The following is a 20,406-nucleotide window of genomic DNA, read 5'->3' as shown; positions in this document are numbered from 1 at the left end:
CCAGAGTTAGCACTGACACATAACGCAAAGACATCTGCAAGTGTTTGTGCCTGTGTCTTTGTAGAGAAATCAAAATGTCTAAACATGCTTGCTTTGAAATAAGTGGAAAAAAAAAAAAGTCCTGTTTCCCTTCAGGATGCAATATCAGGTTCCTCATGAGAATGACAGAAGCATGACCTGTATGGTGATATGCAAAGATTAGCTGGACAAAGGGTGATCAGAGGAGGGAGATGGTACTTGAAATTAAAAAGCTACTTCTGCAGTGGCTTTTCCTGTATCTTTTCTGGGTAATCACATGGATAGCTACCTAGCCACAAAGAGCCCATGTGCACCATTTTAATCTTCACTCCTAGATTTGGTCCCCAGTTTCTTAGTACAGAACTAAATTGAGACCTCAGGAAAACGACTGAGAGGGCAGACATTTTTTTTATTGTTTATTTTTTTTTAACTTCTCCCACTCTTGGAGAGATGGGCCTGGCAAAAGGTCAACAACCCTTTGCAAGTGGATAGTGGAAGAAAGAGAGTCTTTCACTTCTATTTTGAATAGAATAGAATAGAATAGAATAGAATAGAATAGAATAGAATAGAATAGAATAGAATAGAATAGAATAGAATAGAATAGAATAGAATAGAATAGAATAGAATAGAATAGAATAGAATAGAATAGAATAGAAAATTCAGTTGGAAGGGACCTACAAAGATCATCAAATCCAACTGCCTGACCACTTCAGGGCTTCAGAATCTATGTCAACTTACTTGTGTTACTTATGTGAACCAAGAGTTTTACATTATTAGAAATCCCATGTCCAAGAATCATCCCACTTAATTTCCTTTTAATCAGAAATCAGATTTGATGTACTATTGGCTTCTTTGCTAAAGAATCAGCAATTGCACCTTAAATACTATTCATATACAGTCATGACAGCTTATTTTTGCCCATAGCCTCTCAAAACTTGATGAGGTTGAAAGGTTTATATTTGCCAGGCTGCCATCAGACATTGAAGTTTATTAAATCAAAAATAGGAGACATAATTAGCGACGCGCTGCCATTAAATACCTAGAATGATCTCATAAACTCTCCAGTCCAGTCATATTAAGAGCTGTAATAAAATACTCTCATTAGAACACAGAGGATAGACAATAGCCTGACATTAAAGCACTTTAATCCTGTTGCAGTACAGAAACTGCAGCACTTAAGTTTAAAGTCATCTGCTCCTACAAGGCTTGATAAAATTTGTATGTAAGTAAATAAACCAGAGAGCATTGTTAATACTGATTATAGAGAACATTCAGCAGCATTTTCCATGCCAAATGCTAAAATGAAGATATATTCATGTATTCATGGAACACATGGGAAACATGGACTTGTCCACAATTAACTGAATTCAGCAAGCAAATTGCAGACAGAAATGACTCTGGAATGATGCCAGACAGTGACACTGACTGTTTGGGGGTTAAACTCTTCCAAGATGAATCAAGGTGTCAGATCAGCACAAAATTTAAATTGAAAGCTGCTTTTCATCTCTCACCCACATCCCCTGCAAATAATGTCCTAATAAACGTGGGAGACACACCTCAGTTCTGGCAGCACTAACAGTAATGTGTAACTTCTCTTGACAAAGAGGCAGGACGGGTCCTGGGGGGCATGTGTCACTCTGCTTCAACTGCCTTTCAGGCCTCCCAGCTGAGATGTTAAGGACTTGAGCAATGGAGACGGGGAGCAGGGACACAAGGATAGCAGAAAATATGAGAGTTGTAAGTCTTTGTCACAAAACAAGTGAGAGAGACATTTGTAAGTCAGGGATGGGTAGGACAACAAATGTGCAAGGACTGAGACCAAAACAACAAGAACAAAGGAAATAGTAAAGAAGGTAAAAATATCAGATGAGGCAAAAAGTGGCCACAGAAAAAAGGAAGAGGGCATGAGTCACAGACTGGTTCTCTGACATCAAAAAGTAGATAGGAGGAAAAAGATAGACACCCAAATGGTGAGAAAACAATTCCAAAACCAAAGAAATTAAAGATGCTTTTTAGATCAGTAATTTGGAGGTCATTAAATTTCTTAAGAAAACAGTTAATTGAAATTTACAAGTCAAATTCTTTCACTGCAAATATGCAGGGATGTTGGCAAGCTGATTTGACCAGTTTTGCTAGATTACATGACTTGCACTTGGTAAAGGAAGGGGAGTCAATAGCAAAATTTTCCTCAAAGTCAAAATTTTCCATTTCAACACTTTCATGTGTGTTTCTATGTGTGGTGTTTTTTGTTTGTTTGTTTTGTTTTTCATTTTAAAATGAAAATAACTTATAAAATCGTCCTTCAGTTTTGGTTATTTGATCAGGACATATTCATTAGCATTCTAGTTCCCTTAAAAAATGGAGGACATTTATTTTGGATATTACTTGACAGGATTTTACCAGCTGTAAAATTAGTTCAAAATTTCTCCTGTCCTTGTACCCAGAGAGTAGCAGAAACCTGTATGATATAACTTTTATTTCTTCTTTTAACTGCCAGTGAACAAAAAAGGAGGGAAAAAATCAATCATTCATTGAGTACTAATTCAGAACATTTTGAGCCTGACGTTCTCTCATAAACCCTTTTGAGCTCCTGTTTAGATTCTGATTGCATTTGATCTGCTCTGGAGAAAGCCCACGGATTATAAACTCTTTCTGACAAGGACTCTCATTTATTTACTGCTGCTTGGAGTTGCCTTAGGGCACTATCACATGGTATGGGAGGCCTGAAAGATTGCTGAAGCTCCCGTTCCCAGCATTGTCCAAGTTTTGTTACATAACTTAACAGAAAAAAAAAATCAATTTTTGTTTGGTTTTGAATATTTTATTTTGTTCAGAAAACTGAAAAACACTCTTAAATGATTGCTTTTTGAAAACATTTCAGCTACATATAACCACATATTATGAATGTCCTACTTATGAATGTCCTAAATTCATATTTATTATGGTTTTTCTTGATGATTAAAGTAATTATCAACAACTTCATACCATTGCTGGCTGTTTCCATCCTTGTGCTCCAGGAATACAACCATGCTCTACTGAACTGGGAGCCTAAGGTTCAAAGCCAGAAGCAAGAACTGTGAGAACTATTTTAAGAGCTCTCCTCTTGGTACAGCAATGTAAGAGGTTTGTCAAGACTCGATTCACAGTTTCGACTGAATGACTTGACAGACTGCAGTACTGAAGTATGCAAACAGAAAGGTAACACCTCCATGAGTAGAGAATGAAGTACTTCCCCATTTATTGGAAGCTATCCTGTTTAGATTGGTCCATTTCTCTTAAGGGTCTGTGAACTCTGCTACAAAGCCTATTAATTTAAAATTTTTAGCACTGTGGTTAGCAGTAAGCAGCAATCTGTTGTGGGAGAAGAAAAGAATAAAACAGAAACTATTGCATTATATTTTTATAAATTAAAAAAAAAATCAACTACATCATTTATCACATGAACTGATTCTGTTAAAGTTAATGCATGTATACAGATTAATACACCAATGCACATTAATCCTTTTGTATCTGTTTTTACAAGCAAAAGGGCTTTTTTTTGTGTGTGTGTGTGTGTGTGTGACCATCTATCTTCTCTGATGACAATTTTTCTTCTAGAAATGCTGATGTTGAAAATGACCATACTGAGAACCATATGTTGAAAATAGGTGCTTTGTTAGAGGAAAAATGGGAATGCTCACACAGACACAATAGGCTATTATTTAGTGTTCATAAATTAGTGAATGCATTTCTTAGAAAGCTGTAGTTGCTGAAAGGCATTGTAGCAATGTAGGTGGTCTTCCAAGTTTAGTAGTTGTTATCAAAAAAATCTAGCAAAGAAAGTACTGTGAAGAAAAAGATGCTAGAAAATAGATTTGGTGACTAAAATGATGTTTTATAGATAAAAGCTTGCAAACAGTTTAATTCATACTGCAGTGAAAATCTCCATGTCTTGGGAAATTCAGAAAGAAAAAGGATACTTGAGACCAGATACTGACATACTTTTCCAGGCTAGTCAGACTTCCAAATATGCATATATGCATATATATATATACAACATTTGACAAGAAGGAAATGCTGCAACATTTTCTGTTGAATGTTTTTTTGTCACATTTAACAATATCCGTCTGTGATTTCACACAGGAATTCTGACCCAGATCTTAGAGTGAGAGATCTGTCCCCATTGATGATATGACTGTTTAAATACCAAGACTTCTAGCCACTATTCTAAACCGTGAAATTATATTCATATCTCATATTTTTTATGTTTTCCTAATTCCTCTACCCAGTCTTCTTGAGCGTACAGTTCTCAGTATGTTCCAATAGCTTCCTTTCACTTGTGTCTTTAGGCTTCTGTCATAGCACCTTTCCTTTCAGGTAATCTGTCACTCCTTTTCTCCTAAAGAGTAAGAGCATTCAGTCAATTCTTTCTTAACACACATATTTCCCAGGAATGCTAATGTTAATCTGCTAGCAACAAAGAGCAGTTAGTGTAATAAATCTGCACAACCTGAGAGATTAGACCCTCACCTGATCATTCCTCACACTTTATTTATGTCTCTGACAAGTACCGCCTATCTCACTGAGAATGTGTAATTTAATGGGGTGGCCCTTATGGTTCAAGAAGTGTCACAGTGAGTACTAATGGTCTATAAAATATGGTCTACATTTTAAAAAACAGTTTGTGATTTTGTGAGTCCAAGTGGAAGCCTAATTTTCAGAGCAAGTGGTCCAGCAAGCTCCCCTCCAACATGAAAAGATTAATAAGAGGAAATTCAAAGTTGTTAGACACTGACAATTAGGTCAGTATAATCATAAGAACTATGTTTCTGTAATGAGAAATAAAAAAGAAAAAATACTTCTTTTGACAGATGAGTATAAATTATCTGCAGAACATCGGAAGGTGTAACATTTTCACTGTAAGGGCTAAAAAGGAAAAAGTAAATAAAAAAAAAAAAGAATAAAATTCCTATAATCTCATGGCATGGCTAAATAATGCATTTTATTGTACCTTATATTTAGATACCAAGACAAATGAATAATTTTTCCTTTTTTTTTTTTTTTTCCTCCTAACATTTGGAAAAAACAGCACATCTAAAGTATTTCTTGCTAGCATTCCTTCTAAAGTGTGTACCTTTTAAGTCCTAAACTTAAACCTGTATTTTATGACAGGGGATCATTCAGCTGCTGCTAATGAAAAAGAAGAATGAAAACCCTGCAGTTTTATATGGCTGTACGTCAGAGGTATTACATTTTTTGTTGCCACAGGCTCATTAGAAACTAATTTTTGCCTCATTGTATTCTAAAGAAGTTGTCTCCAGTTTTTGGGTAACTAAATTTGACCTCAACCTATAAGAAGTTTCACTAGATATCCTAAAGCATCCAATTTCTTCAAACAATTCTTTGTCAGCCATCACAACACTCTTCCTGTTAAAATCATAATTCAGGTATGGAAAGACATTGGAAGTTACTATCAAGTGCAGCTACTTCTGTAAAACATGAATAAAGACCAGCACCCTCTGCACTAAGACTTATAAAAATCAACTCTGGGGACTTTTTCTTGCAGCCACTGAATCTGATCAAAGCTACAAAGTCTGGAAAAATTGTTATCCACCTCAGTAAAAGCAGGCCAGTCTCATGCTCCAGGGCTCTGCAAGTCGCTCCCTGGTGTCCTGCCATTGTTAATGCTGCTGTCATTGCTGTACTCCATCTACGTCTGTTGTCCACAGAGAAAGCTCATCTGTCAGACTTGGATGATTTCCATTCTCAGACATGGCACTGCAAAATAATAGGCTATAAAAGTAACTCATTTTTCAAAGTTACAGTGCTGGCTGTGAAATTAAAAATATATATATTAATGTGCATGTTTATTTGCAAATCACCTCTAATCCAGAGAAGATCAAGGCACTCACCACATTTTATAAATTGATTTATAAACTGTGTACCAGAGGGATCATATCACTTAGCAATGAAACCTCTGGAACAACATTTCACAGAAGAGAAGTGTAGAACAGAATATGAAGAAGGAATAATGGTCCTATTTAACAGTAAAGTGTCAGCATGTGCTGTGCCAACTGGCACTTGCCCAGGATTCTGAGGCTGACTCCTCTAAACTTGTGAAAGTACTAGAGCATCATAAGAAATCACGTCTGATGTTTCCTTCAGAACATGAGAAAAAGACTGAAAGTACAGACTGTTGATCACCACCATTGATGACATTCTGAAACTCATTTTCTTTCTTACCCAGCCAAGTGATTATTAAAAGCTTTCACCAGAGTTGCTTGCAACAACCGCTTTTTGCTGCTATAAAGTACACCGCAAGGACTTAGACAAAGACATGATGCTCCAGAACATTTTCTTTCTTTCTGTTTACACGTGCACATATATACATACCCCTCAAGATGAAAACAGGTTTGTTTACTAAACAGGGACTGGGAGCAAGAATGTGTCCTGTAGCCTTTCTTGTAAAATTCAACAAGTAGTAATACCTCTTGTTCAAGCATTTTGTTATCTGTAAGACAACTAACATCACCTATCTCTTGACTTCCGCTTCAATAAAATGATAGAAATAAAAATCATGTATCACATCTGAGACATGCACAAAAACTAAGTGACTTGAAAATACAATGTGCAGTAAGTATATTTAATGAAGCTGAGTTAAAAAAAAAAAAGCAAAAAAAGCTTTTTCATTTACAAAGGTACTTCCTTAACCCTCTAATTCTTAAAATCTAGAAAGGCCCTATATTTCATGGATGAAGACTACACAGATAGATTCTGTGTATTACATTTTTTACATAAGAAATCCATCACTTGAAGAAATCTGTAAGGTACCCAAAATGGAGAGTAAACACTTTTTAACAGTCAAATGTTTTATTTCTCCCTTCACATTAAGGGAAGTACAGTAACTAAGCTGAAAATGCCTTGCTCCTTGTATATGGAAAGTATAACAGTCTATGTATAGTGCCAATATCAACATACTGATTCTTATTTGCTGAGCAGTGCTGGCTATCATCAAAAGCACACCTTTAATAGAGTAGCTGAAAGGCACAGATCCACAACTGCACTCAAGTAAGAATGGGATAAGGATAATTTACATCCCAGATCAAGCGAAAGACAGAAACACTGTACCTCACTCCTAGCTCTCTTAGACCGGTGACGTACCATTTTAGCTCTGGCTTTAGCTCCAAGTCTATCAAAGCCAATGTTAATGAAATGTGATCTCTCTCCCCTTCTTCTCTACACAGCTGTTTGATTAAAAGACTGTTAGTGAGGAAATAGAAACATCAGAAATACCGAGTGCGGTCATCTCTGTATGGGTGCCATTAACAATATCCTTTAAACCAAGCTCCATGGGATTATTACTGGCAGCAAAGGAGGATATATAATGTAGATAAGACAAACAAGCTTTCTTTCACCCATTGTCTAGTACCACCAACTCAATGGATGATAAACAAATTTTCAGCAACTCAGGTTCTTCACTGGTTCAGCTCCTTTCACAGTGATCAGCAAAAGTGTTTACTCACCTATTATCCAGCTATGGCATATAGATGACTTTGCCTTTAAATTCTCTCCATAAGGAACAAAGCTCTATTTAATTCCATGAACTTCAGAGCTCATCCTCATCTTTCACGTAACACCAGGAAGGATGTAACTCAGCAAAGATGGGGCCAGTCCAAGTTTCCTCAAAGCCAGATTCCTAGCAATCCCAATACCAAAGATGTGCAGCTGTGGTTTCCACCCCACACAAGGGGCTGCCACTACCCTGCTAGGGTCTGTACCTACAACACCCACAGCAACTCATTAAGAAATAGGAATGGTGTGCACTGGAAGAGACCTAATTATCTGGTGAGGCTGAAGGCCAACAGATAACTTCTTATTCAGCTGGACAGTAACATCACTGACTATGCATATGGGTCATTTAGCACTAAACATGCTAACCAACCCCACATCTGAGCAACTAAGATTATTTTTCTTTCCAGGTCAGATATTCCCAGTCAAAAAGTTATTAAGAGATATGTGATGGCTCCGTCTTTTTTTTTTTTATCATTATTTATCCTTCCTTTTTGTATTGTAGCTGGATCAAGCTTTCCTTTCCTTCCATCTTCTTTTATTTCCCTCTTGCCTTAGGAATGACTTCTTACTGCATTCCTGCCTTTTTGTGGAGTTTTTAGTTTGTTCTCTGTTTTGCCTCTTATACAGTCGGCCTTCTTCACTACTTCTGTGTTTTTTCTTGTGTTGGTAAAGCATTTGCCAGACTTGCTATGGTATGAAGCTAACAATATGTAGCATTTATGGATTGAAAGGATATTAGGGGTGTATGAAGATAGAATCTGTCAGGAAAAACTCATTACAACAAGCTGTGGGTTGTGTCGTTATTCCTTCCTTTCTTAGCTAACCTGGTCTTTGACATGAAAGACCTAATGCAAGAATCATTTACACTAGTATATATGAAGACTAACCTGACTAGAGCTCTTCATGCCTAGCAGCAACTTTCACAGCCCTATCCCCCAGCATAGAAATGTCACCAAAGATCCACAGAGGAAGCACGTGTATCTGTTGCTCCTTAGCACTTCAATATAACGATCTTTTTCTCTGGTTAACAGAAATGCTAGATGCAATAAGTTAAAATGGTTCCGAATTGTAAAACTACTGACCACCTTTTCTTTCATAGCTATCAGCATGGTGATGTAAAATACAATATTAAATGCACATTCTGAATCATTGTTTTCACAGCTATCACACTTGAATGACTAGCAATTATTCCAAATATCCATATATTATGAAGATGAGAGATAACCACCCAAAGATTGTTAGAAACAAGCAGTGATTTGAATTGTCACTTTGGAAAAAGTTGGGGCTAAGTTGAACATCCAGAACTCTAAGCATTAAAATACACTATCTAGGACTGGATATGTTGACAAGCTCCACGCTTGAATAAGCACCCAAACAATAGCTCTTCATCTGTAACTTCTGTATTTTAATCTCCTTTGTCTGCAAAATTGTTAGAAATTTTGCAACTGTCGGCTTTCAAATGAAATTTCTGGTACTTCCTTATTTGTATTAAGATGGGGAAAACAGTTTCAGAGAAATGTTTCTTTCAATGGATCAGTATTGTACTTCTGCTTTTGACCAACACCAGAAAATGTAAGGGCATACGAGGATATGTACAAAGTGACAGGACAGGTGTGGAAGAGACCTTAATCCATCTTTTTTTGAATTTCAGAGAAAATCTAGTTTCTATTTTAAGCAGAAGTCTAAAAGCCATTGTTGTTTTTTTTTTTTTTCCCACACACATCTTCATAGGAAATTTGTTTCCGATGTCAGTTTTGTGTGTAAGCTGCACAACTATCTACTGGTACCATAAGATGCTTGTAACAAGCGATCAGGACTTGAAAAGAGTATCCAAGGCTTGGAAGCTTGACAGCAAGAATTAGAAACCAAAAGCAAGACCAAATCAAAGGTGTACCAGCTTAGCTGTGCTGGTAGGACTCAGAAAGACATCGTACATATCCCTTCAGGCAGTATCTACTTGAGCTAGTGTGTGTATCTCAGCTACACAGAAAACCTTGAGTAGCAAAGCAGTTTTTCATGCTGCAGCTTACTGAGGAATCCCAAGCTTGAGAGCAAATGGGCTCCCTGCAGCAAACATCAAAAATTCTTCCCTCACCCCTTCATCAGGTACAGATGCCCCATTATTTTTTCCTCAGTGAATTGTAGGAGATCCTGCCCAAGAGAACAAATTTACTAGGGGAATGAAATCACAGGCAAATGTTTATCAGCTGTATCTTCACTGAACGTGGTAATATTAGGTCTGATCTACGTGGTCTAAAATAAACTGGTATGCCTCAACTGGAAGGACCACTTAACAAAATATGGATAGGAAGAAGGTAGAGGGAACTCAGGCAACTCATCGGAGAGTCCTAACTGTTTAGCCCATCCACAGTAGATGTTGTTTCCATTAGTTTCAGGACTTCTCTGTAAATCTTACCTCCCCAGTTAATAATTACATTGGAAAACAACAAGTAAATCCAGACCTAAATGGCACCCAATAAAGAACCTTTTGATTTGCTATTTCACTAAATATTTTAGATCAGTAATGCCAATTAGATCAAACTGCCTGCCACAACTTTGAAAAAATGCTTACTGGAAAGTGGTAATCTTTCTGATAAACAGAGGTATTTTTGGAAATGGTATTCCAGCCACATCTACAGAGGGGTAGTTGGGGCATTTGTGTCTTAACAGGAAAAGCAGACATCACAAAATTGCTGTTTTGTTTATTTAGAGCAAAGTGGAAAGAACACATTAAAATGAAGGTGAACAGCATTCAGTGGTGACAGGAGGAATTTGCCAAGTGTGATAAATATGCCAATGTTACTAGACATAATGGCAGCATCCTGCAGAGACTGATGACAAACAGCTTCTTCTTCAGTTCTGATGCAGCATTTAATGCTCTCAGACTGACAGGAAAAAGAGAGGAAAGGAAATGAAAAGAACTTTCACATTGAGTTTCAGTTAATTAGAAGCAGAAATTTGGGAAACAGAGAAGTCTTACCTTTTGAAATCTCACTTGCCCCTCTTTAGATTATATTATGCCCAAAGGCTGAATAAATATTCTTTTGTTGTTTGGAGCCAAATGATGACTCTACTGCACAAATATTCCCATTTCCCTTGTATGTGCAATAGAAGGAGCTGAATGTATGTGAGTTGCTTTCTTTTTTTTTTTTTTTTTTTTTTCTCCAGCATCAGCACTGAAAGCAAAACAAGAACTTTAAGCAGTTGTGGTCAATTCAATCTGGAGAGAGAAAAAGAAAAAAAAAAAAAGATCACAGGAAATCACACTTCTATTCTGCACTTGTAAGATTGCTAGAAGGAGCTGATGGTAAAAAGGAAGCTAAAAATCTGGAGATTTACAAGAAATAACCACTTCCCCCTCAGGGACTGTCATCATATTCTGATTTAGCAAGGGTACATTTTTCTGAATCTTAGACCAGAAATAAGACCTCTATAGTAGTTCCTCAATTTGTTAGAATCACCAATAACCAATAGTGATTTACCTTATCCATTCCAGCAGTTATTCATAGCACAGTACTTGAAAATGTTTCCTATGCCAGAAATTCCAGTAATGGTCTCAGAAACTATTTACATTTCCTTTTGTACCATACACCATCATTTTCCCATTTCACCCTCTTAGGAATAACACTGTACACAGTCCAACATTTCATTTCTTTCACATTACTTTAATGCAAATGAAGACTTTATTAGAATAACTGATTGTGTATAGTGCTTGCTGATTACTGATTTGTAAGGGATAATTTGCCTGAAGTATTGAGATCTTGCCTACATGATCTTGGAGGACCTGATCTGGGAAAGCACTTCAGTGTTGAAACAATTCCCATAAATTTGATGTATCTAGTTTAGCATTTGATGTGGTTTATTTCTTTATTTATTTTGAAGTTTCCCACCCACCTAAAAGATTTCCTTTTGTTCATGCTCTAAAGCATCTCAGTTTTCAGAGAACTGGTCACTTGACTCAGCTCTTGCACTCTGTCCTGGGAACCCAGTATTCACCCAAACAAACAGCTGTGGGAATGGCTCACCCTGGGTTTTGCACATGCACTGACCATGCAGCTGGTGGAATAATACACGAAATACCATGAAAGCCTTCCCTTTCTCTTAAACACATCCAGTCAGAGAAGGACTGCAGGGACTGCCTCCTTTTAGCATAAAGCCCAGTTTCAACAATGCGGACAGAGAGTACCCCTCTCCTACATTAAAGCTGCAGTCCTCTTTCTGGGATGTACAGGGTGTGCATAGTAAATCTCCTCAACCCCCCAAAATTACTGAGCCCAGGATTTCCACATCTCATCAGGTAGTCCAGCCATTACTGCACTGCACAGCCATATCATATTACACTCACCTTGCCTTCTCAATCATATTGAAAGAAAAAGCAAGGCCAGCTCGTTTCCTGAAAAGCAGCAGAGTGAGCAGGAGAGCGAGAAGCCCAGACCATGAATCAGAAAAGGAAAGGTCATCTTCCCACAGCCAGGAGCGAGGGCGAGGCAGGCAAGGAGAAAGGCCCTACCACTCCTTGCTGCCTGCAGGGTTTCCTGTGGGCTGCCACACAGGGTGCTCATGGACTCTCCTGGGCACAGCACTGCTCCTGCAGGCTTTGTTAATCACTGTGCTAATGTGGCAACTTCCCTGATCTCTGCTTAGTGAGCGGGGCCACCCACTACTGGCATGTGTGACATTTTGGTGGCATTTTGTAATCAGGTAACTCTCTTTGGCCTTCAGGGTCTCTGCAGGGTGACTACCACAGCATAACCCTGTTCCTGGTTGTCCTCAATCACTTCCATAATAAGCATGAATAGTTTTATGAAAATAACTAGTGAGAACAACTGTGAAACCATTAAAAAGTATAGCTTCCTGACATGAATATAATTATCAGACCCATCAGCAGCTCCTATGACACCAGTGACTCAACGAAAACATTACTGTGCGAACATTTGAGGTCATACTGAATTTGGAAGGCCTTGTCCCACTTCATACTCACTCCAATTTCTTAAGATTCAGATCATCCAGTCCATGCCCCAGCCAGTTTGATCCGATAAAGCTGTTTCCTACTATAATCTCTTAACAGTTTTGTCTTTTTTTTTTCATACTGTGCATCTTTCACGTTTCTTGTCATTGTTACATACAGACTTACATGATTTTGAAATTAAAGTTGATCTATAAGCCCTGAAAATTAATAAACTTGCATTAAAAATGTATATCTTTAGCTACCGTGGTAACTAAAAGGTTTTACACTTGCGTTTTAAAGAACCTGTGAATAAAAGTATGTCCTTTTAGCTGTTGTACAAGTTCAGTATTTTCAGATTTGGTCCTTGTATTATTTTAGAGAAGGAACAGATCTTGCTTCCTAGCCCCATGCTATGTTGTCTCTGGAGGCCAGCAGAAATAGGAACAACACATCAGTATTGTTGGAGAGATGCAATTCAGTTGAACATGTTACTTGAACAGAAATGTTTATCACATGCTTTGACTATCTCTGGGAAACTACTCTGACGTTTGGGTCTTATGTAGCTTATATATCAGATGTGCTGTTACTAGCAAATACAGGTCCAGGGCATGAAGTCAAGCTCTAGTCCAGGATCATCTGAAGCGTTCAACCAACTGTCCTGGGCACGACTCTGGCCTGTGCCCACTCTTATGGGTGAGGTGCAGGCAAAGCTTCCAGCCCATGCCAGTGCCATGGGGACATTTCTTGCAGGTGGTTTGGATGCCTGTGCCCTGCCTGGGGCACAAGGAAGGCACTGAGACATGGGCACGTGCTGGGCCATGTCACCCAGCTTCAGAGCCAGAGAACAGAGTGAGGTCTCTCCAGTGATACCAGCACAGCTGCTGGTGTCCTCCCCACTGAGACAGCCTCTTTGTCTCTCAACATAATGGGTGGCATTGGTCATTGCCCTGCAATGAGCATCAGCTGAATTAGAGCTCTGTTACTTATTACACTCAATTATTTTTTCATAAAAGTGTTAAAAAACATTATCAGCTAAAAATCTTTTTTTCAGTGAAGTAGAAACACAAACAGGCCAAGCAGAAGAGAACATCTTCTTGAACGCAGATCAATATCTCAATTTCTTTGCCAAAGGTGGTATCTCTAGAATTCAATTTTTGCTGAACCCAATTAACAATGCATAGTACCTACTTGTGGGCCTAAATATTCTGTGAATGATAATACAGGCATAGTACTATCCTGAGCCAAATACCCTCCCAAATTTGGAAATTTTTCTTTTCAATGCCAAAAATTATAGTTGAACCAAGTCAGGTTTCTGAACACATCAGCTCTTTTGGAATGGAATTAGACTGCTAGATCTTCTTCCAGAGTATGTTTTATGCTAACATGTAACATACTGTACCATTGCAAAGCTAGCTCTATTTACCTTACGCAACAGTATCAGGATCAGGGAAAAATACTGGTTCACTGATAGCAAACTCTTTTGTCTGTAAAAGCACTCTTATAAATATGCTGACTTAAATACATGAATTTCATGTCTCCATTCCATGACATTTCCATATGCTACATAATTAAAATTTGTTACCACAGCAAACAAGTGAGAGCAAAAATATTAACACATGATTTGATGAGTAAATCCTGGAAACAAGCAACACAGGGATCTACCTTAGAACATGCACAGGACAGGAGAGTAAAAATGGTTATTGATAAATGCTTCATTGTAGTAAATTCCAGTTTTACAAAATTCAGACTTTCTACCCATACTCATCCCAAGTAATTCCTGTGGGGTCAACTCACCTCATAGTAACGTAGAGAGACCCACACGATTTCCTTCCCCATGTCAGACTTACCTTCATTTAGCTCAGGCGTTCTCCCTCCCACAGATATTAGTGTGAAGCCATCCGGTTAAGCACATGCAAGATGACATAAACTATGCTAAGAAAGGAAGGGTGTCTTCTCCTTCCTGCCCTCTGGGATGATCTGTGAGAGTCCCCCTGACAATGGGATGCAGTCTCAGTAGTGCTCTGAGTTGGTACCCATTCACAACAGGGGGGGTGGAGAAGGTGGACCCTACTCATGTCCTTGAAGGTCAGAGCGAGTTGTGCTTGTGGACAACGCATCTGTTAAAGCAGCAAATTAGAGAAAAGCGCATTGAGTGTTGTGTGTATGACCTACATGGAGCAATAATTGAAAAAAAATAATAATAATAAAGTATGATTTTTCCAAAAATTAGAGTGATTTGTTCTCCTCTTGTTAATTTTTCATTTGCTTACTTCCCTGTACTCCTCGGTTCCAAGTGAAATTGAAAGAGGAAGTGTTGAAACAGCAGAGAACTTTTTGCACAGTATTTCTGGATGAAACAGAAGCATTGAGTACTGGAAATGTTCTGTCCAGTTTTGCACAGTCTAAGGAAAATTAAGCAGTTTCTTTGGCAACATAGATGTGACTAGACAAGATATGAATATGAATGTAAAGTTGTAGACATCAAGGTCTGCATGATTTATCAGTGCTGTATTACATCTTACTTCTACGCCTGTGCCCTGTGATTTTATAAACCATGTTTGTCTTCTGAATGAAAAATATTAAAAAGGAATAAAACAAGACCAAACAAGACCTACAATAATTTTTTATTATTTATTTAAAAAAAAAAAAGGAACAAAATGTGTCAGTATTTCCCTATCATCATTTCCCTCACAAAACATAGTTGGACATCCCTGAACTATGTTTTTGTTTTTGTTTTTTTCCCCTTTTTGCTCAAGTCTGTCTGGTTAAATCTGGTGTCTGAGAATTTCAGCACCTGGGTTAAGCCAGAAGTGCATGGAAAAGCAAAACCTCTGAACTAGCTGAGGTCATAGGCATATATAGTTAACAAAGTAAAATAAACACATGAGATTGCATGATAAATAATAACAGAATATAGTGGGGAAAAAAAAAAAAGCATAGGAGGAAGGATAGAGAACATTATTTGATATTCATGACCAAACACAGGAAAGCATGCTGTATGAACTGAAGTTTCTGAATGACCTGTATGAATGACAGCCCTAACAAAAAGGTATTGCAATAACTAAGCTAGCAGATGAAAAATGAATAATTGCCCTGACATTTTCGTATGTTATAATATCTATCCAGGTGCTGATGGAAAAAAAAAAAAAAAGTGGTATTCCATACCACCTGAGACACTGAGTTCCTAAAACTAGATCTAGGCATGTAGTCAAATTCACTCCTAAATGGTTTCATGGATTTCTCTGTATTGTTTAGGCTGTTTATGAGCATTTGTCTTGGGGAATAAAATGATTGTTACAAAGAGAGTGATTGCAGAGTATCACTTTAATAAAAGAAGGAAAACTCAGCCCGGGATTTTTTTTTTTATTTGTAGCAATCAGAGATGAGAAAAGATAATCAAAGAGAATGTTGCCCATGCTATCTGCAAACAGGGCTAGAAGAACCTTCAAGAGATATATAATTTCTTTCTGTCCTGTGCTACCTACCACTTTCCCTTAGTTTCTATTTTTTATACTTTTCCCAAAACTTCATGTTTTCTAAACTTATTTGTACTGCTCTTCTCTGGGCTATGTCATGAAGTCTGGGACCCAGTAATGAACAAAGTGCTCTTGCTGAGGCACAAGCAGAACTACGTAAAGAATTACAAGCACAAATCTTTTTTATATATGATGCTCTTATCTCTAAATGACCTGCTTTTTTTCCAAGAGTGCCATATTACTCTTTCACTAACAATCTCAGACTTTCAGTATTACTTGCATAAACCTATTTTATGGGGAAAAAAAATAAAATAAAATCAGGCCTCACTTTCTTTAGCTCAGTGTTACATTTACATTGAGTGAAATATATTTTGGGGACCAATGCTAATATCTGCATGTTCTTTATTCTGGTAAGAAGATAGTTTCCATCCTTAGTTTTACAGATTCCTGCCACACTGTTCTGACAAGCCATGGCAGCTTTAGTCCTGCAGTCCAGTATTTACAATACAAACCTAATTGTCTTTATTAGCCATTATATTTTTCTTAACAAATTAACATTTGAAAGGCTTGGTAATTCTATTTAGAGGGTCTGTTGTGGGAAAATCAACCTCCAACAAATGACTGAATTCCTCAAGCTCAATGCAATCATAATTGCTTGATACAAGGTACAGATTGCCTTTGTGTTTTCCTAAATGGGATTAATGCTTGGAGGATTCAGTAACTCCTCATTAACAGGCAAAATGATTGAGTGCAAATGACTTCCAAATAATGGCTTTGGTCAGATTATGAGTGTGCCAGAGAAACATATACCCTAAATGACTGAAATAGTCCTTTCAGCTTTCCCTTCTGTGCAGACCATGGATTTGAAGGGATAATAGACTCTTAGCTAGCATAATTGTGAAGTATTTTCTTATTATCTCTGGCTAAATATCTATGTGGGCTAAGCAGAAATGCAAAATTTGAATATCATTTCCTGCCACTGCAGGAGCAGGCTGTAATATTGTGGTGGTTATCACAAAAGAGAGATCACAAATGCAGAAGTGCTTTTCTGGACTGTGCAGATCTGTTACCATTTAATAGCAACAACTTGTAGTTTAATTTAGAATTTCCATGGAAACAGAAAAAAAGAGAAGCATTTGTTATATACAACGATGCATGCTTTTATATTTTTTCTTATTTTTTTTTAATCATTATTTGTCTATATGTGAAGCAAAGCACAGAGCTCTGTGTTTTGATAAGGCACTATGCACACCCATTACATAAAATATGTGATGGAGCCAAATTACAATAGATACAAACTCTTAGCCTCAACAGTTTGAGTGTTTGAAAGGTAATTGAAGAGGTTGCAAGTGAGCCTCTCAGGGCAAACGACTATGGCAGTAGGAGAATGATCCAGATTCTGTTCAAGACCTTGAAAATCCTTTCGTGGACAACAAAGGGAGCCAGATCAGGATACTGTCACACATGGTTACTTCCAGGTAACTTCCTCTTAAGTCATAACAAGCATGCAGACACCTCTAAAGCTATGGTCTTACAGCACTGTAAATGCAAGGAAAACCTATAACAAATTACTAGTAGAAAATACATATAAAACACTTCTAAGATTAATAGTGGTGCTGTAATTAAGATAAAAGTCTTTACTTACCTTGGAAATGTGTTTCTGAATTTTGCCTTCTTTGATCAAGATACATTATTCTGAAAATATATAATATATAATAATAAAACATGGGGGTGGGAGTATGGGGTGGATGTATTCTCTGCACATCACACTGTGTATCTGACCAGCACACCACTGTTGGTGCTGCAAGTGTGCCCCAAGATCTCAACTGTACTAGGAACACTCAGGATAACACAGTTCTTGCTCACACAAATCTCTGCTCTATGCAGTGCTATTCTGTAATTGAGTGCTTGTCTGTTATGCTCCAGTGATTTCCATCTGCAGAATGGAAATAAGTCTAGCACTTCAAAGAGCTGAAATTATTTACTCAGCATCTTCTAAAGTATTATGTACATCAAAAGACAAGATAGCTGAATGATAATATGCAAGGATGTTGCATAAATGGCTTTAAAGCTTTTCTTATGAAAGCACTGTGTGGTTGGACTAGATAGTTTATCTACTTGCAGGAGGCAGTGTACTCCAGGAAATTTTAGTGGGTCAAAAACTAAAAGGCAGAAGTAGAAAAATATAAATTGAAGCCTGAGTGAGAACACTTCCTATTTTAATAGAGACTTCAACAGAAATCTGTAAAATATATTATCATTCAAATCAGCTGGACAAGCAGGAAAGCAAAGTAATATGTTGGTAGAAAAGAGGAACTGTATAACAAAAATCAGAAAAAAAAAATCTAGCTTCATCTCTGAAGAAAGATTTCAAGCTGAAAATTATGCTCCTTACGGCTCACATGGCTCAAAAAAAAAATCATGATGTCATTCATAGGCATGAAAGATAAAGTATAAATCTGTAGTACACCATTGGTTTGTCTCTTGTGAGAGAGGAAAGGGCCTATAATCTGCAACTGTTGGGTGCTGAAGTCTTTCTAATCAAATATGATTATCGCTTTTGGCCAGGTTCCCAAGTTACACTCTGTTGTAGTAGAAGAGCAAACCTAAGAAACAGGGAGCACTGTCAAGCAGCCTAGGAAATAGTAATGCTGTGAAATCGTGAAATTTCTCTTTAATGAGGATACATTTTTTTCCTCAGCTGCAGGTAGCTGGATGTAGGTTTCATAATTACTAACTCACTTTTGACAGAGTAGTTTTTCCTCTGCCCCCACAGGCAGATGGAAAGGTGCATCTCCCCAGAGGGAGCTGCGACAGTGTCCCCAATATGTGGAACAAGTGTTTTCAGTGGGAGGTGTTCCTCAGAAAGGTGCAGCACGTGTTTCCTTGTCTTTCATTGGCTTAGGCAAACGAGTTAAATGCTCTGCCTCTGTTTCGTGCAGAAAGATATATTTTTTAAATGGGAACTTCATAACTACCAGTGCATTTTCAAGACTGCTTGACATGAGTTTTAATGTTATTTGGACCTAAGTTCATTTCATTTGGAAATTTAGAAACAGATGAATTTCTTTAATAGAACTGTAACTTTTTTTCTCTCCTTTGTAGATTTTCTCGCTTTCTGGTTTGTTCCCAAATGCCAGGTAAGCAGAAAAATAGTCCAAGTGGGGTAAAAAAAAAGAGAGAGAGAGAGAGAGGGAGAGAATAATAAAATAAAAAAAAAAAGAAGAAAAAAACAAAGACAAATAACCAATTCAATGTCACACACTATTTATCACCGAGTTGTCAACTTGGGATTCATCAACAAATAAACCAGCCTGTTATTACACTCTGCCATGCCTCCCACGTGTGCAAAAAGTCTCTTTTGAGATCACCTCATATTATGACATTCTCTCTTCTAAGCTTAATGTTTTTACAGGAATAAAAAGACAGTGTAGTTAAAGAAAAGTCATTTTGTTTTATCCAATGTCTTACTAAAATTAGCATCTTTAAAACAGATTATTAAATCATGACTAGCAGCATAATACATACGAACATGAATCATTCTTTATTTATAACCAGCAGCTTAGGAATTTTTATCTTATCTAACACAGAGTTTTCTGGAGTATTTTTAATGATGTGGGTGGTAATGATGATTAACGTAGAAGACACAAACAGCCTTCTCAAAGTTCTTCTCTTACAGATTTAATACTTTCATGTCCAAACTTGTCCACAGAAAATCTGTTAGACTATACCAAAACGTAGCTACACAAACTCTGCAGATTTGGTCTTGCTCCCCCAAGCCAGTGATCATCAAGGGAATCACTGAAGATACCAGATGTGAAGATTGCATGTAATTTCCTAAGTATGGTGCAGAAAGTTGCATTAAAATGAGTTAAATGGGAACTTATCTGCAGCTCCAGGACTTGGAACAATGTTTTAGTCGTAGACAGGGACAAAGGCAGAGCTGGAAAGTACGATGAATGTGCCAGTCAGTTGTAACCTGCCAGTCCCTAGGACTGTAGGGCATGTAGGTACTTTGCAGTTCCAATCCCTGTTGCTTTAGGTGGGACACTTGGGTCTGGCCGCTGCATCTGGGTTCCTTCCTGCTGGAAACAGCAAGGTGCAGAGCAGGAAGACTGTGGGCACTCATCCAAGCCTGCAAGTTGGTGAGCATGCCCAGATCCCAAGTACTAGAGAAAGCATAAGAAACCACTGTACTTTTGCAGACCAAAGAAAATTTATTCCCTGTTGTCCTAAGCATGAGGAAGTGAAAAGTGCACTAAAGGTTTACCCATACCTATGCAAAGGATGAGTTTAATGGGAGCTGAAAGCTTTCGACATCTTCCCAGAGGCAAGTACAAAAAGGTTGGTTTAGAATTCTTGGCAGAATTTGCCCAAATATAAATAAATGTTGCAGTGGAGGTAATGCTGTTT

General features: G+C 37.6%; 1 protein-coding gene and 1 long non-coding RNA gene across 4 annotated transcripts in view; one reads left to right on the top strand and one right to left on the bottom strand.

The window, feature by feature from the left end:
- LOC308189874 (uncharacterized protein) overlaps nt 1-20,406 on the top strand; it is a 72,882-nt gene that overhangs the window by 29,650 nt on the left and 22,826 nt on the right. The window contains exon 4 of the mRNA XM_080580443.1: nt 19,099-19,133. Coding sequence (XP_080436569.1) covers nt 19,099-19,133 — 35 coding nt within the window. The remainder of the gene's footprint in view (nt 1-19,098; nt 19,134-20,406) is intronic.
- The window catches only part of LOC308189875, a 47,630-nt gene that overhangs the window by 11,818 nt on the left and 15,406 nt on the right, over nt 1-20,406 (bottom strand). Inside the window, exons 3-6 of one of the 3 annotated variants that reach the window (XR_013946691.1) lie at nt 17,639-17,688; nt 14,365-14,634; nt 10,550-10,789; nt 5,612-5,775 (exon numbers count right to left, since the gene is read on the bottom strand). This is a non-coding gene — a long non-coding RNA (uncharacterized lncRNA). The remainder of the gene's footprint in view (nt 1-5,611; nt 5,776-10,549; nt 10,790-14,364; nt 14,635-17,638; nt 17,689-20,406) is intronic. The other 2 variants (XR_013946692.1, XR_013946693.1) reach the window with 2 other exon arrangements.

The sequence above is a fragment of the Anser brachyrhynchus genome (assembly GCF_964034855.1).
Source record: "Anser brachyrhynchus genome assembly, chromosome: 2".
Lineage (NCBI taxonomy): Eukaryota > Metazoa > Chordata > Aves > Anseriformes > Anatidae > Anser > Anser brachyrhynchus.
Note: the sequence above shows the minus strand (reverse complement) of the source record. Positions and strands in the feature narration are given on the sequence as shown.